Source organism: Bos indicus x Bos taurus, chromosome 9 (assembly GCF_003369695.1).
Source record: "Bos indicus x Bos taurus breed Angus x Brahman F1 hybrid chromosome 9, Bos_hybrid_MaternalHap_v2.0, whole genome shotgun sequence".
In the NCBI taxonomy this organism is placed as follows: Eukaryota; Metazoa; Chordata; class Mammalia; order Artiodactyla; family Bovidae; genus Bos; species Bos indicus x Bos taurus.
This window is the reverse complement of record NC_040084.1, coordinates 94269522-94285950: the sequence shown is the minus strand read 5'-3', so window position 1 is coordinate 94285950 and position 16429 is coordinate 94269522. Positions and strand designations below refer to the sequence as shown.

At 44.2% G+C, this 16429-nt stretch overlaps 2 protein-coding genes across 2 annotated transcripts in view; both read left to right on the top strand.

Moving 5' to 3' along the window:
* TMEM242 (transmembrane protein 242) overlaps positions 1 to 16429 on the top strand; it is a 41845-nt gene that overhangs the window by 15832 nt on the left and 9584 nt on the right. The gene's annotated exons all lie outside the window — the stretch shown is intronic.
* On the top strand, positions 9742 to 11788 carry LDHAL6B (lactate dehydrogenase A like 6B). Its single transcript, XM_027551925.1, has one exon. It carries the CDS (start codon positions 10541 to 10543, stop codon positions 11684 to 11686), a length of 1146 nt encoding a protein of 381 aa, XP_027407726.1. The 5' UTR covers positions 9742 to 10540; the 3' UTR covers positions 11687 to 11788.

Below are 16429 nucleotides of genomic sequence, written 5' to 3'. Positions count from 1 at the left end.
AAAGGAAATCAGTCCTGGATGTTCTTTGGAAGGACTGATGCTAAAGCTGAAACTCCAGTACTTTGGCCACCTGATGTGAAGAGTTGACTCATTGGAAAAGACTCTGATGCTGGGAGGGATTGGGGGCAGGAGGAGAAGGGGACGACAGAGGATGAGATGGCTGAATGGCATCACCGACTCGATGGACGTGAGTTTGGGTGAACTCCGGGAGTTGGTGATGGACAGGGAGGCCTGGCGTGCTGCAATTCATGGGGTCGCAAAGAGTCGGACACGACTAAGCGACTGAACTGACTGAGGTCTGTCCGTGTTGCTGCCAGTGGCACTGTTTTGTCCTTTTTTCTGGCTGAGTAACATTCTGTTGTGCACGTGTGCACCGTATCTTTATGCACTCATCTGTTGCTGGGTGTTTAGGTTGTCTCCATGTCTTGGTTGTTGTAAATAGTGCTGTTGTGAATACAGGGGTGCGTGTCTCTTTCTGAACTACAGTTTTCTGTTAATATATTCCCAGGAGTGGGATTACTGGATCGTAATGGCAACTCTGTTTTTTAGTTTTCTGAGGACCCTCCATACTGTTCTCCATAGTGGCTGGACCAATTTACATTGCCACCAGCATTGTGGGAGAGTTCCCTTTTCTCCACACCCTTTCCAGCATTTGTTATTTGTAGACTTTTTGATGATGGCCTTTCTGACTGGTGTGAGGTAGTACCTCATTGTAGTTTTAATTTGTGTTTCTTTAGTAATGAGTGGTGGTGAGCATCTTTTCATGTGCCTGTTGGCCATCTGAATGTATTCTAAGAAAGATCTTTTACAGGAAGGACTATAACACCTCATCTCTGGGACAATATTGGGTGTACGCAAATAAAACTTATTTTCTCCAGTCTCTTTTTGGTAGCTGTTGTTAGGAATACTTTTATATTAATATTTAGGCCACTTCTTAATTACCTTATGACCAACTTGAGGGCTTTTGTTAATTACAGTCAAATCTCTCGACTCTGCTAATTTCAGTTTTTACCAGCATTCTGGTGTATCTCGTATTAAGCGCATTTGTTCTTGCACTATGTTCACTTATTTCAGATGAAAGCAGCATTGTAGGGTGAATGCTCCACCGCCATACGTAAAATAAAACTAAGGGAAAGCTTTAGGGTTTTCCACTTCTAAGATATCTAAGAAGGAAGCAGCCTTCATGCTCTATACTATTCATTGGTTTAGGTCAAAGATTAAAAACAAATCGGAGTCTTCTGGCAAATGGTTTCTTGGTAGCCACTTCTGAGTGGTCTGCAGGGGAAGTCTGAAAAGAGGCTAAAACATTTTTCTACGTCCTCGCCTGATCTAGTTTCAGTGCTTCCAGAGATTTCTACCAGCTTCTGCCTCCAGGAAGAGAGCTTCAGTTTCTTATTCTGCTTACCGCCTGTCAGCAGCCCCATCATGGCTTCCTCTTCCTGATGGTACCTCCTTGACCACTCAGAACACGTCATCATGACCTTGCAGAAATGACTCCATCTGTCACGCTCTCGGGCCTTCAAACAGCTTAAGTATTGAGGAATGTTTTTCCTGGAATAATTTTTAAATTAATTGGAAGTGGCACTGGCACGGGTTAAACTCCGGTCTGAGGTGACAAGAACATCTCTGTACGCCTTACTTCCCATCCCCAGTGCAGCTCTAATGGGCTTGGCCTCCTGGTGGTGAGAAGCACTCTGTGAACGTGGAGAAGCAGTTTGGTGACAGGGAGACCGAGTCAAAGGGGCTTGCTCAGCTTAAAATGGGAGATAATGACTGATGTACTTTCTTTTTTCTTTTTCTTTTTTAAAGCCAAGGGAGGAGGGAAGAAGGGATTCAGCTGTTTTGGCATATTGCCAAGATTCTTCTTTTAAAAACCCATCAGTTTCCTTTTATAAGTAAAATAGGGCCCCCAGCATTTTATACAGTAAGAATGTGCAACAGTTACCAGGGAAGATAAGCCCTGCCTTAGAAGCCTTCTTGTTCCACGCCTGACACAAATCAGGCCTAATTATCTCAAGAACATTCTCGGTCTTAATGCCACTGGAGGTCTGGCAGCCTTGATGTCACATGTTGTCTTTTCCTTTGTCCTTACTTCTTACACTGAGCGTGGAAAACTGGGCTCACGTGAGCTGATCTCTAGCCAGAGCCTGTGGAGTGAAGACCTGAGAGCGCACGCTTGCCCCTTAAGCTTTCTTTTCAGAGGTACCTACTCCTGACTGCTGTGCTGTGTTCAGTCACCTCTGACTCTCGGCGACCCCATGGGCTGTAGCCCACCAGGCTGCTCTGTCCATGGGATTCTCCAGGCAGGAATACTGGAGTGGGTTGCCGTTTCCTACTCCAACCTATTATTGGTTAGTCACTTACAAATATCTAAAACTGTGAAAAAAAATATATCAATTGGGCTTCACTGGTGACTCAGACAGTAAAGAATCTGCCTGCAATGCAGGAGACCCGAGTTTGATCCCTGGGTTGGGGAGATCCCCTGGAGAAGGAAATGGCAACCTGCTCCAGTGTCCTTGCCTGGAAAATGCCATGGATAGAGGAGGCTGGCGGGCTGTCGTCCATGGGGTCACAAAGAGTTGGACACGACTGAGCGACTAACACTTTGACTTTCAGTTCATCGATCAGAATATGAAATATTCTCTCTAGTTTTCCTGACTGAAATACTTCGAACAATTTTAACCAGTGTTAGCTGTGACAAGACTCTTGGGGCTTTCAGAGCTCTTGTTCTTTTTGTACTTGTTCATGGTCCTGCTTGGGCTGTTGTTTTCCACTTCCCACCATCCTGTTTCCTGTTGTTTCCTCCTTTGCCCTTGTATTTTCTCCATGGTTCTGGTCATCCCAGTGGCTTCCTCCACATGCAGACAGCTGCCAGGACTGCATCTCCAGCCAGAGCCCTGAACTCCTAGCTCGTGGGCGCATTTGACTGGACACTGATCTTGGACGTCCGCTGGGGCCAGGTGTGGTTCCGCTCGAACTGTCCTTTACTTCCCATTTCACCCTCCAGCCTACTCCCAGCATCGCTCCTGGTGAATGGCAGCAGCGTCCATCATCCAGCAGTGCTGCCTAGACTGAAAAGCTGGATTTCATTCATGACCACACTCTTTCTCCCCCCTCAGTCTGATGTGTCACCAAGTCTTGCTGCTACTCCACCCCCACAGTCCTGGGGTTGGGGGCACCTTCCTGCCCTACACGTCTTATAGCTAACGGTGGTTCTGCCTGCCTCCCAACTGGCCCTGCCATGGTGTTTCTCCACATGCGGCTAGGACATGCTGGGCTTCATCTTCCCCACACCTGCCTGCAGCTGAGGTAGGCTGCACCAGTCACCTCCGCCTATAGCCGTACCATGAAAGGCACAGAAGCCGAGACAGCGTCCACGGAGGGGAGAAGGCTCACTTGTGTCAAATGTTGCTGAGAGATCAAGTGACAGAAGAGTGAAGACAAGACCTGGATGTAAACCCAGCAGAGAATCATCTTAGATTCTCTCATTTCCCATCTTTCCCCTCATCTAAACCATGAGTGCTTGTTAGCTCTGCTGCTAAACATAGCCCAGCTCTTTCATCCCTCTCCATGGGTGTGGTGGGCCTTTTGACATGCCTGTGAGACCCAAGAGATGCTGCTGCAAAGCCCCACCCCCACGAGGGCATTCGACCTCTTCCCACCTGCCTCTGCCCAAGGATCTCGCTCCCGTAATTATCCCCAGCCTTTGCTGATCAACGGCTTTCTCTCTGCTGCAGTGTGTAGAGACACGTTCTAGTCTCTCCCATCTAAAACTCTTCTCTTCTCCTCTGGCTACCAGCCCATTTGCCTGCTTCCTGTCACAGAAGAGATTTCCTGAAAGAGTTGCCTGTGATCCCTGTCTCCACTTCCTGCCCCGTTTAGCCTCAGTCCGGTTTCCTTCCTGGCACCCCTGAAACTGCTGGTGTCAGGGCTCTGGTGCCCTGCATGTTGCCGGGTCCAGGTCTTGTCTTTACTCTTCTGTTACTTGATCTCTCAGCAACATTTGACACAAGTGAGCCTTCTCCCCTCCGTGGACGCTGTCTCTCGGCTTCTGCGCCTTTCACTTCGCCCTGTGTGTGTCTCCTTTGCCGGCTCCTCCCCTGCAGACCCTGAAGCATTGGCGTGTCCGGTGGCTTCGTACTTGGGCCCCTGTTCCCCATCTGAACTCAGCCCTTGGTGCTGGTGATTAAAAGCAATCTACAGTCTGACAGTGTCCACATATACAGTTCAGCCTGACCTTCAGATTTGCCTTGAAACCACACGTGGTCCATCTCTTGTGTCTCACGGCATGTCAAAGCCCCAGGTCCTAACCAGAACTCTTGGGTTTCCTCACCTTCTCCCCAACTTGCTCCTCCCTCAGTCTCTTCCATTTCAGTGAGTGCCACTCCCATCTCCCCAGTAGTTCAAGCCAAAAACCCACCAGAGAATCATCTTCGATTTTCTCATTTCCCATCTTTTCCCTTCATCTAAACCATGAGTGTTTGTTAGCTCTGCTGCTAAACATAGCCCAGCTCTTTCATCTCTCTCCACCTCCATTTTTGCCTGGTATATTGAAATGGTTTCTTATCTCGTATCTCAGCTTCACTTTCCCTAGAATTTTTCCCGCATGTAAGTCGAATCATGTCACTCGTTTATCTAGAAACCCTTCAGCATCTCCTGTTGAGGAAATCTTATAGGATGTAGCCCCACCAACCTCGCTGACCTCACCTGAGCCCCCACAAGGACCCCTCCCATCCCCTACACTCACCTGGCCCTGGACCTTCTTGTTCCTTCAGCACACCAGCCTATTTCTGCACAGAGCCTTTCTAGCTTTGCCCAGGACACTCCTTCCCTGGGTCTTTGCACGGCTGGTTCCACGTGGCCATCCAGGGTTTCAACCCAGATTTATTTCCCCTCCTCAGAGATGCTTCCCCAGACTATCTAATTAATTGTCCAAATGCAAGAGCCTCTTCACTCCCTCCACTCAGTTCCTCTCTGGTGTTGCCCGATTTTCTTTTCCTCATAATGCTTGTTGCAAAATGAAGTAACACTAACCACTTAAAAACTGTTTCTGTCTTTGCAAAAAAACCCCTAAATTCTAAGAGGGTGGCACCCTCATTTCCCTTGTTCCCTGCTGTGTCCTCGGCACCCACCAGAGCCTCTCGTGGAGGAGGTGCCCCTCGGGAGGTAATCTGACCACGCCGCCGTGTTGTTTCAGTGGCTCCCTCTTCCCTTGAGTGTACGTTCCAGGTTCCCTGATATGGTTTATGAGTCCCTCCCTGACCCGGCCCCTGCTTATGCTTTAACCCGTTGAGTCTCAGCTGGGGGTGGGGGAGGTGTGGGTGGCAGTTTTGCTGGGTCCCACCCCCAGCCATGAGAGAGAGCTGGCAGTGTCTGGAGGTCCTTTCGGCCATCATAACTGCAGGGGAGCATCTAATGGATGGAGGTCAGTGGTGGTTTAGTTGCAAGTCCTGTCCGACTCTTGGGACCCCATGGACTGTACCCGCCAGGCTCCTCTGTCCATGGGATTTCTCAGACAAGAATACCGGAGTGGGGTGCCATTTCCTCTTCCAGGGGATCTCCCCGACCCAGGGATCGAACCCCCATCTCCTGCGTTGCAGGCTGATGCTAAACATCCCACAGTGCATAGGACAGGCCACAAAGAATAGTCTAGTCCGAAATGTCAGGAGTGCCACAGTTGAGAGTCTAGCTGTTCCTCTTATCCTTTGTCATGGTCAGAGGTCTACGCCTGCTGAAAGGTCATGTTCTTTCCTTGAGCCTTGTCCTTGCTAATTGCCCACCTGGAACACCCCTTCCCCTCTTTACTGTTCCCAGCTTCTGTTGACCCTGTTCATGGCCTTGATGGAGGCAAATTAAGCTTTAACCTTTACAACATGAAATTAAATTTGTTTTGGCAGTTTGGAGTTTTTTTATAAAGATAACTTAAGTTTCTACCTCAAATTGAAAGTAACTTCCATACACAAACATTCTTGTGTCTGTCTTTTTTTTTTGGGGGGATGGGTAAAGCTATTGTTACTGAGGACTACAGTATTATGTGTATTGTTAGTCCAATTGCAGAGAATAAATGAGCTGACTTAGTAAACAGCACCTATGCGGTTTAATTTTTTGACCATGGGCTCTTTCTCACTTTTTAGATATGATTTAGTGTGTTTAAACACACATTAATGAATTTTAGTTTCTTTGTGCCATGTTTTCATGCTGTCCTTTTTAATGATTAATACGAGCAGCTTGCCAGTTGAGATTACGGTATCTGAACACCGTAAGTAGGAAGTTGGTCCCTGGGTTTTTTGAATCGACATCCCACCTTTGTTCTATTCATGGGACAGAGCTTTGTGGCCCTGCTTTTGTCCTCCCCCGAGCCGTCCCACTATTGCTGATGAAAGAACACACTTTCAGGTTCTGTGGTTTGTAAAGACCCCCACGTGAGGATTACAAAGTTATTTATGAGCAATAGAATCACAGCCCACTAATTTTTTAAAAACTACAATTTGCCTGTTAGGATTTTTAAATCACAAGATTTTAAAAAATCATTGTGTTTATATAACGCTCCGCTTGCATGCTGGTGAGTTTGTAGCTTGTAAAATTAACACAACCCTCGTTGCATCTTTTTTTTCTTTTTCAAATCCATTTGCACATGGATTATTTTTTTAAAACTTTCCACAGAACAGAATATTTTAAATAACTTCAAAGGATAAAAATATTCCTTCTGCCATTGCATATTTATTTTACTGTGTTTCCAGCACTGTAGACTCTTTTTTAATTTTATGTTCTAATTTGGTAAAGGTAGATACTAGTTTTGAAAGGGATTAAGAAATCTTTTAGTTTACTCATAGCTTTATCTGAAACTTATTGTATCAACCTTGCTAAAAAACCCCAAATAGGCACCATTTTCCTTACCCCTTTATTCAAAACTCCACACCAGGTGGGTTCTCCAGCCCTGCCTTTCCATCTTATTCTCACCTGTTGGCCCCCAGAGCCTTACTTGCCTCAGTTCTGTAGTTATTTCCTCATTCTTTTCTACCATGAACAGTGACTGAATCCCTGTTCATGTACCAAGCTCTGTGCTAGAGGATAAAGATATGCTGTTAAATAAAAGGTGTTCCCTTTGACGAGTGACAATTTCATAAGTAATTACGTTTGTGTGTGATAAATCCTGTAATGGAGAGAGGTACACAGTGGTGGCAGATTTTTAAAAAGTTACTTCCTGGGAGACTGTAAAAGACTTAGGAGAGGGTAGAATATTTGAACTGGATTCCTAGAGAGAAAAAGGGCATCGAGAGCTAGAGATGAAAGTCCAGCCATTTACAGCCATTCTTGGTTCAGCTGCTCGCTGGTCATCTTTATTTCCTGCTTCCTCCCTCCTAAGTGCTGTAACCAATAGTATTATGGCATAATCCTGCCACCAGCTGTAATATTAAAGTGAATTTGGAATAGATAATTTGAGTTAGATTTTCCATTCAAAAGGAATAATGAGCCACCTAAGATAGAAGGTCATTAGGGAGCTGGTTAACTGTAGCTGACTTTCTCCATTTTGGGGGAGTCCGTCCCTTGGACTGCAAGGAGATCCAGCCAGTCCATTCTAAAGGAAATCAGTCCTGGGTGTTCATTGGAAGGACTGATGCTAAAGCTGAAACTCCAATACTTCGGCCACCTCATGCTAAGAGTTGACTCATTGGAAAAGACTCTGATGCTGGGAGGGATTGGGGGCCGGAGGAGAAGGGGACGACAGAGGATGAGATGGCTGGATGGCATCACCAACTTGATGGACATGAGTTTGAGTGAACTCTGGGAGTTGGTGGTGGACAGGGAGGCCTGGCATGCTGCAGTTCATGGGGTTGCAAAGAGTCGGACACGACTGAGTGACTGAACTGAAGTCATCTCATCTTTTTTAGTTCTTTCCTTCTTATCTCAAGACTTATTATAAATAAAAGGCTGCATTTGAGATACTTTTATAGAGTTATTTTTTTTCAAAATTGATTTAGTTGTGGCTAAGGGGAAAAACTGAAGAGGCAGCTGTCATAGTGATTGTATTTCTACACAGGTTCAAATTCTAGGAAGAAAATTAATATAGAAGAAGCCATCTAACTAAGTCTTTATGTCCTTGAATTTCATCCTCAAGAACACTTATAAGGAAAATGACTGGTGAAAGGAGTCATTGTAGGGAGAAGGTGGGAGCAGGCATCAGATTAAAACATTTTAAGCTATGACTCAGATAAAAGAAACAGTAGGTATCAGAAGTTGGTGTTTTAAGAGGATTCCTTTAAGATGTCAGCCACCGTTAAATGAAGATCATTTAAAGGATTCCGCTTTTTAATTTGACAAATGGTTACTATATATCTGACCAACAGGGTGAAGAGAATTCATATATGTGGTGCTGTTACCATTTTGTGTATCATGAAGCTTATGCTGTACTGTCTAAACAGGGTGCCAGCAAGTCATCCTGAAATATGATGCAGGAGCTCTGCTAATTACCACACTTTCCTCACCCCTCACCAACTCCCAGGGCCGGGGGAGCCTGGTGGGCTGCCGTCTGTGGGGTCGCGCAGAGTCGGACACGACTGAAGCGACTTAGCAGCAGCAGCACCAACTCCTTTGCTTGTTGTTCCTCTCTTCCTGGACTGCAGCTCAGTGGCAGGAAGAGTGAGAATAGGTTTTCAAGTCTGAATATAAAATACTCATTTTGTCAAGATTTAGTATTCTAAAATGGAATGTATGTATGTATCAGTTTAGTTCAGTTGTTCAGTCGTGTCCGACTCTCTGCAACCCCATGAATCGCAGCACGCCAGGCCTCCCTGTCCATCACCAACTCCCGGAGTTCACTCAAACTCATGTCCATCGAGTCGGTGATGCCATCGAGCCATGTCATCAAACACGGTATTTTTCTGTACATATACACAGGTGGTTTTTCTCCCCTGTGAGGAGCCTGCATATCCAAGAGCTCCATTTGTCGTTGCTCTTTAGTTGCTCCATGTGTCCAACTCTTCTGTGACCCCGTGGACAGCAACCCGCCAGGCTCCTCTGTCCATGGGATTTCCCAGGCAAAGAATACTTGAGGGGGTTGCCATTTCCTCGAGAGAGAGTCTTCCCGACCCAGGGACTGAACCCACATCTCCTGCTTGGCAGGTGGATTCTTTACCACTGAGCCACCAGGGAAGCCCAAGAGCTCCATTAGGGGAGAGCATACCACTTTCTTATATGAGAGGAAAGCTTTGAGAAATCATTACATGGTCAGACTTTTGTTTATATAAGTGAGGAGAAAGTACCATTATTTTTGTTTGGATTTACATAGTTTATTGGGCTTAAGGGTGTGTGTGTGTTTATGTATGTGTATACAAATATATGTACACTGTTTCATCAAATGTAAATTTTTTATTTTGTTAGAAATTTGAAAGGAAGTTCATAAGACTGACCAGAGATATGCAGAGGAATGTAAGATATACTGATGCCATGTTGCACTAACTACTTTAATCCACAATTTGATTTGTGCCTGGGTCAAAATTTGCCATTTTAAAGACATTTAAGATATATTATCATCATCTTTGGCACCCCACTCCAGTACTCTTGCCTGGAAAATCCCATGGGCGGAGGAGCCTGGTAGGCTGTAGTCCATGGGGTCGCTAAGAGTCCGACACGACTGGGCGACTTCACTTTCACTTTTCACTTTCATGCATTGGAGAAGGAAATGGCAACCCACTCCAGTGTTCTTGCCTGGAGAAGCCCAGGGACAGGGGAGCCTGGTGGGCTGCCGTCTATGGGGTCACACAGAGTCAGACATGACTGAAGCGACTTAGCAGCTGCAGCATCATCTTTTTACTTGAGAAGTCATTTGTCATCGGGACTCTTGACCAGGAGCTTCCCTTTTCATGAGAGATAAGTAACCCTCCGAGTTCTTACTGTTTGGCTCACAGTGGGCTCCTTCCCTCTGTCGTCAGGATCCTGTGACTCCCCCCAGTTATGGTCCTAATAGGCATAAGGGCAGCGGAAGTCTTTCCAAATAGAAGGTTCTTGAAATGGGTACAACGGGAAACAGGAGGCCTGCTTTTCCCGCAGATGCAGGAAAATGGTGCAGGAGGCCATTGGGAGACAAAGGATTCGCACCTGGTTGATCCTTGGCAGGAATATCGTTAAGAACATTTAACTGTATTTTCATGTGTATTTAATGGAAATATTTTTATTGGAATATGTTGTAAAAACAGAAAAGTAATCCCAAGGATCTGGGTTGGCTCATTACACATACTAAGTATGTGTAATTTTGTCTCCAATGCATTAGAGAATTGATGGGTTTCTAAAACTTCTAACTCCAGAATTCATTTGCTAGAAGTAGCCTCCCCTCTTGATATTTTATAGAGGCCCTTTAGGAGGCCACGCGCGCTGAGCCCGCCTTGCGCAGCCGCAGTAGCGAGCTGGAGAGGCTGTCGCGAGGCCTCGGCTTTGCGCAGCCGCATAGCGGGCTGAGAACTGGCCAACGGTCACAGCTCTCTCCTTTGGAGCTTCTAAGGGCGCCTGCTGCTTTCTGCCTTCACTTCTCAAGTGAATAGCCATGAGCTGGACTGTGGGAATCCTGCGGGCCAGCCAGAGAGCGGGCACTGTGAGGGCGAATTTCCTGTGCCTGGGAATGGCCCCAAGCCCCTACCCGCCGGCAGCCACCCCCCTCGGGGGCGCCTGGGCCGTGGCCACCGCGTCCAAGATGGCGACGGTCAAGTGTGAGCTGATGAAGAATTTCACTTCAGAGGAGCCTGTTCGCAACAGTAAGATCTCTATCGTAGGAACCGGATCAGTTGGCATGGCCTGTGCTATCAGCATCCTGTTAAAAGGCTTGAGCGATGAACTCGCCCTGGTGGATGTTGATGAAGGCCGACTGAAGGGTGAGACAATGGATCTTCAGCATGGCAGCCTTTTCGTGAAAATGCCAAACATTGTTTCCAGCAGAGATTACGTTGTCACTGCAAACTCCAACCTCGTGATTATCACGGCAGGTGCACGCCAGGAAAAAGGAGAAACACGCCTTAATTTAGTCCAGCGAAATGTGGCCATCTTTAAATTAATGATGTCCAGTATTGTTCAGTACAGTCCGCGCTGCAAACTGATTGTGGTTTCCAATCCGGTGGATATCTTGACGTACGTAGCCTGGAAGTTGAGTGCCTTTCCCCAAAACCGTGTTATTGGAAGTGGTTGTAATCTGGACACTGCCCGTTTCCGTTTCTTGATTGGGCAAAGGCTTAGTATCCATTCTGAAAGCTGTCATGGGTGGATCCTTGGAGAGCACGGAGACTCGAGTGTTCCTGTGTGGAGTGGAGTGAACATCGCAGGTGTCCCTCTGAAGGAACTGAACTTAGATATAGGAACTGATAAAGATCCGGAGCAGTGGAAAAATGTTCACAAAGATGTGGTTGCTAGTGCCTATGAGATTATTAAAATGAAAGGTTATACTTCTTGGGCCATTGGCCTGTCTGTAGCTGACCTAACAGAAAGTATTTTGAAGAATCTTAGGAGAGTGCATCCAGTTTCCACCAGAATTAAGGGTCTCTATGGAATAAATGAAGAAGTATTCCTCAGTGTTCCTTGTATCCTGGGGGAGAGTGGTATTACTGACCTTATAAAAGTAAAGTTGGCCCCTGAAGAAGAGGCTCGTCTGCAGAAGAGTGCAAAAACACTTTGGGATATTCAAAAGGAGCTTAAGTTTTAAAGTTGTTTAAAACTACCTACCATTCTGAAGTTACTGAAGAAAGATAGTGGTTATGGTCTTGTGTATTCTAGTTTTTGAATAAACTTGAATTCCTAAAATTTGGAAATGGGTAGAGTGACTCCCCTATTTAGCCTCCCCCCGCCCCCACTTTTATTTAGCATCCAGATGCTAGGTTATACTTAACAGTTCCTAAGTGACAGCATCAAATAAGGTGCCAATGATTGTACCAACTGTACCAGTCATTATACCAGTGATTTACCAGGCCTTGCTTTATGTGTGTGTGTGCATGTAGAGTTGCCAATTGTTAAAAAAAAAAAAAATGTGGGATGCAGGTGTTTGTTGTGTTACAGAAATTCTGATTCTTTTCATTAAGTACATGTTCATTCTTTTGTTCTGAGTGCCTTATACCTATGTTCACTTATAAGTAACTTCCTGTACAGTGTGAAAATAAACGTATACACGGAAGCTCTGTTATTGAGCCATCAGTATCTTCATTCCCCTGTGACAATCTATCACCCAGGCTTTAAAAAAAAAAGCATCATAAAGTGGGAGTGCAGGCAGGTCCTATGTGTTCTGTGTTTGTGCATGCTCATCTATGTGTGCCAGTGAAGCAGGATCATTAGGTAAAATGTGAAAATGATAGTGATTTGGTTGGTAACTATTATAAAGTATTTCTTAATATATATATATATAATTGAAGTATAGTTGACAGTGTTTCAGGTATACAGCAAGGTCATTCAGTTTTATATATATATATATATATATGTTATTTTTCAGATTTTCTGTTATAGGTTATTACAAGATACTATAGTTCCCTGTACTATACAGTAAATCTTTGTTGCTTGCTGCATATCTTTTAAAATTAGAAATCTAGCATTCTAGTCATATGAAGTCAAACAAGTGGAGTCAAAATGTCATAATTTTTTTATTATTTAGTGCAGTGAAATATAAAGCTTTTAGGAAGAGGCCTGACAGTCAAAGGTGGTTCAGTTACTAAAAATAAAGCCTGATTGAAATAGTTTTAGAACTGCTGCTGAGAACCTGACCTGTTAGCACCTTAAATCAAGAAGCATGTTATAAATTGTTCTTATTGGGCTGAGTCTTAGCTGCAGAGCATGCCCTGGCCCTAAGACACTCTAGGGTCATCCCTGTTGCTCAGTTTACTGCACATTAACAGAAAGCTTTTGCTTTTGAATTGTGCCCTGTTGTTAATCATTGTCATAATAATTGACCATTTTTTAATGAGTACTTCAGGGATTGTATTGCTCAGAAAGTTACATGTTCACTTTTTATTCCTAAATCAATTGACTTTACTACAAATTTTAGACTATATGGATGTGATACGGTGAAGGTTTAGGAGAAAGATGCTTGTCTGACCTTTACCTAAATAATGGGACTAATAACTTAGAAAACGAGAATCTTAGCCTTCCTAATGCAAATGAATATTGAATTCATTTTGAATATTGAACATACCATGTAATTTTACATGGTATGTTCAGACATTCTCAGATTTATATGGGTATCAACAGGCCTAATCAAAAATTGAAATATACCAGCAGCTACTCTCTAAATTAAGCCTAGTCCTGCTTAGTCCAGTTTTATTAAGTAGACATAGGACTATAATCCACCCCCAAAAAACTAACTCTTCACTTAACCAAGCTGATCAGAACTCCCACACTAGTTCATTGAAAATATCAAAATGTTCTGATTTCCTCAGAAGCTGTGTCATATAATGGGATTAACCAATGTGCTGAGCTCTCTGAAGGGAAGAGTGGTGGTTTGGTTTTTCCAGGTGATTCTAAAACCTATTTAAGCTTAATTAACACCAGGTTTCTCTTTCCCTTTGTCCAACCCTTAAGTTTTTATTCTCCCATGTTTAAGCCAAATTTAACATAATAGTGAAGGATATCAGAGCCTGCCTTAGGTCTGTTCTGTGATTTCTCTTCACCAGCTATGTCAGTCAGGATAGGCTGGGTTATACTACAGTAAAAGAATAATCCCCAACTGTGTGGCTTCAAGGTTTATTTCTTTCCTAAAATTCACTGGGTTTATGCAACTCTCTAGGGAACCTGTCCTCCACAGGATGGCTTCATACCTCAAGTTTCTTTCATCTTGAGGCACCACTGCAGCACACAGGTTCCCTGATTGCTATGGAAAGGGAAGAGAGGCCGGGAGGCTGGAACACTTGAAATAATATGCTTCACCTTGGAAGTGGCACAGATTTCTTTTACTCATATTTCATTAGGCAGAATGAGTCACATAGTTGCCTAACTTCAAGAGGGTAGAGAAGTATTATTCACTCACTCAGTCATGTCTGACTCTTTGAGACTGCAGAGACTGCAGCACGCCAGGCTTCCCTGTCCTTCACTATCTCCCAAAATTTGCTCAAACTCATGTCCATTGAGTTGGTGATGCCGTCTAGCCATTCTCATCCTCTGTTGACCTCTTTTCCTGCCCTCAACCTTTACCAGCATCAGGGTCTTTTCCAGTGAGTTGGCTCTTCACATCAAGTGGTCACAGTATTGGAGCTTCAGCTTCAGTCCTTCCAATGAATATTCAGGATTGATTTCCTTTAGGATTGACTGGTTTGATCTCCTTGCTGTCCAAGGGACTCTCAAGAGTCTTCTGCAGCACCACAGTTCAAAAGCATCAATTCTTCAGTGCTCAGCTTTCTTTATGGCCCTACTCTCACATCCATACATGACTACTGGAAAAACCATAGCTTTGACGACAGACCTTTGTCAGCAAAGTGATGTCTCTGCTTTTTAATATGGTGTCTAGGTTTATCATAGCCTTTTTTTTCAAGGAACAAGCGTCTTTTAATTTCACGGCTGCAGTGACCACCTGCAGTGATTTTGGAGCCTCCCCCAAAAAAAGTCTGCCACCGTTTCCTCACCTATTTGCCATGAAGTGATGGGACCAGATGCCACGCATGATCTTAGTGTTTTGAATGTTGAGTTTTAAGCCAGCTTTTTCACTCTCCTCCTTCACTTCCATCATGAGGCTCTTTAGTTCCTCTTCATATTCTGTCATTAGGATGGTATCATCTGCATATCTGAGGTTACTAATATTTCTCCCAGCAATCTTGATTCCTTTCAGCTTGTGATTCATCCATCCCAGCATTTCGAATGATGTACTCTACATGTAAGTTAAACAAGCAGGGTGACAATATACAGCCTTGATATACTCCTTTCCCAATTTTGAACCAGTCCATTGTTCATGTCTGGTTCTGACTGTTGGTTTTTGACCTGCATACAGGTTTTTCACGAGGTAGGTAAGGCGATCTGGTATTCCCATCTCTTTAAGAATTTTCCACAGTTTGTTGTGATCCAACAGAGTCAAAGGCTTTAGTGTAATCAATGAAGCAGAAGTAAATGTTTTTCTGGAATTCCTTTGTTTTTTTCTATGATCCAGCGGATGTTGGCAATTTGATCTCTGGTTCCTCTGCTCTTTTTTTCTTTTTTGAAAAATGCCACGGGAATTTTTATTATTATTAACACCAAAAACATTAGGTATTGGGGTATAGCCAATTAACAATGTTGTGATAATTTCAGGTGAACAGTGAAGGGACTTAGCCATACATACACATGTATCCAGTTTCCCCCATACTCCCCTCCCATCCAGTTCTCTGCACTTTTAAATCCAGCTTGTACATCTTGAAGTTCTTAGTCCATGTACTGCTGAAGCCTAGTTTGACGGATTTTGAGCATTACCTTGCTAGCATGTAAAATGAGTGCAATTGTGTGGTAGTTTGAGCATTCTTTGGTATTGCCCTTCTTTGGGATTGGAATAAAAACTGACCTTTTCCAGTCCTGTGACCAGTGCTAAGTTTTCCAAATTTGCTGGCATATCGAGTGCAGCACTTTCACAGCATCATCTTAGCATTCTGTATAACATGGTCACCACTGCAAGAAGTACATATTTCAAGCTAAGTCATTTTTAGGGAAAGCGGGCACATGAGTAGAAGTTGTAGAGGTCTTTCCAGGTCGCAGAACTAGAGTGGTATGGGGAAAGAGCCTGGATGTCAGTGAGGCAGTTGTACTTACAAATCAGATCACCATGGGTGGGTTAACCTCTTTGACCTCTGGTTTCTCATATATAAAGTGGTGGTCTTCATTTCTGCCAGAATTGTGAAGGCTACATAAAAGCCTCCTGCTTGGTGAGTCTGGCACATAGGTGATCTTGAATGGCAGACATTATTGTTGTTCAGGCAACATTTATAGTCTTACTCGGTTTTATGAAGAAGCTGAATTTCCAGGTTCTTCAGAATTCCTGTTGGCACTGTAATTATTGATATATCCAAAGGCTTTCTCATCAGTTGGTCCTATAAAGCTTCATTATTCTAACCTTAGCACCGAGGCTGGCAGCCATCCTGTACCTGCAAGTGAGAAAATTGAAGCTAAATGAGCTATACAATGGCAAAGACATTTTAAAACTTGGAGCGCTTAATTCCACTAGCTGTCTATTTATTAGATGCTGTAAGGGTTTTCTCAGATTCATTAAATTGGGGACATAGCCTCAGCTTTTAAGTAATTCTTCAGCACACTATATGTAACACCGAAAGTTTTCATGTTGTTCTTTTCCTTGCCAAGACAGACACGGTAAATGTGTAGTAATATCCCATGGTTCACTCCTGGCATACTGGCTACATCGCCCTTCCAAAAAGCTGTTGCAGTGTGAGTGTGAGTAGTAACATTATTGGAGGCATAATCTTGAATCTATTCTAAACCTAGAATATCAATC

Excerpts from the sequence above, each read along its gene's own strand:
- LDHAL6B (XM_027551925.1), top strand. The coding sequence starts at position 10,541 with ATGAGCTGGACTGTGGGAATCCTGCGGGCCAGCCAGAGAGCGGGCACT.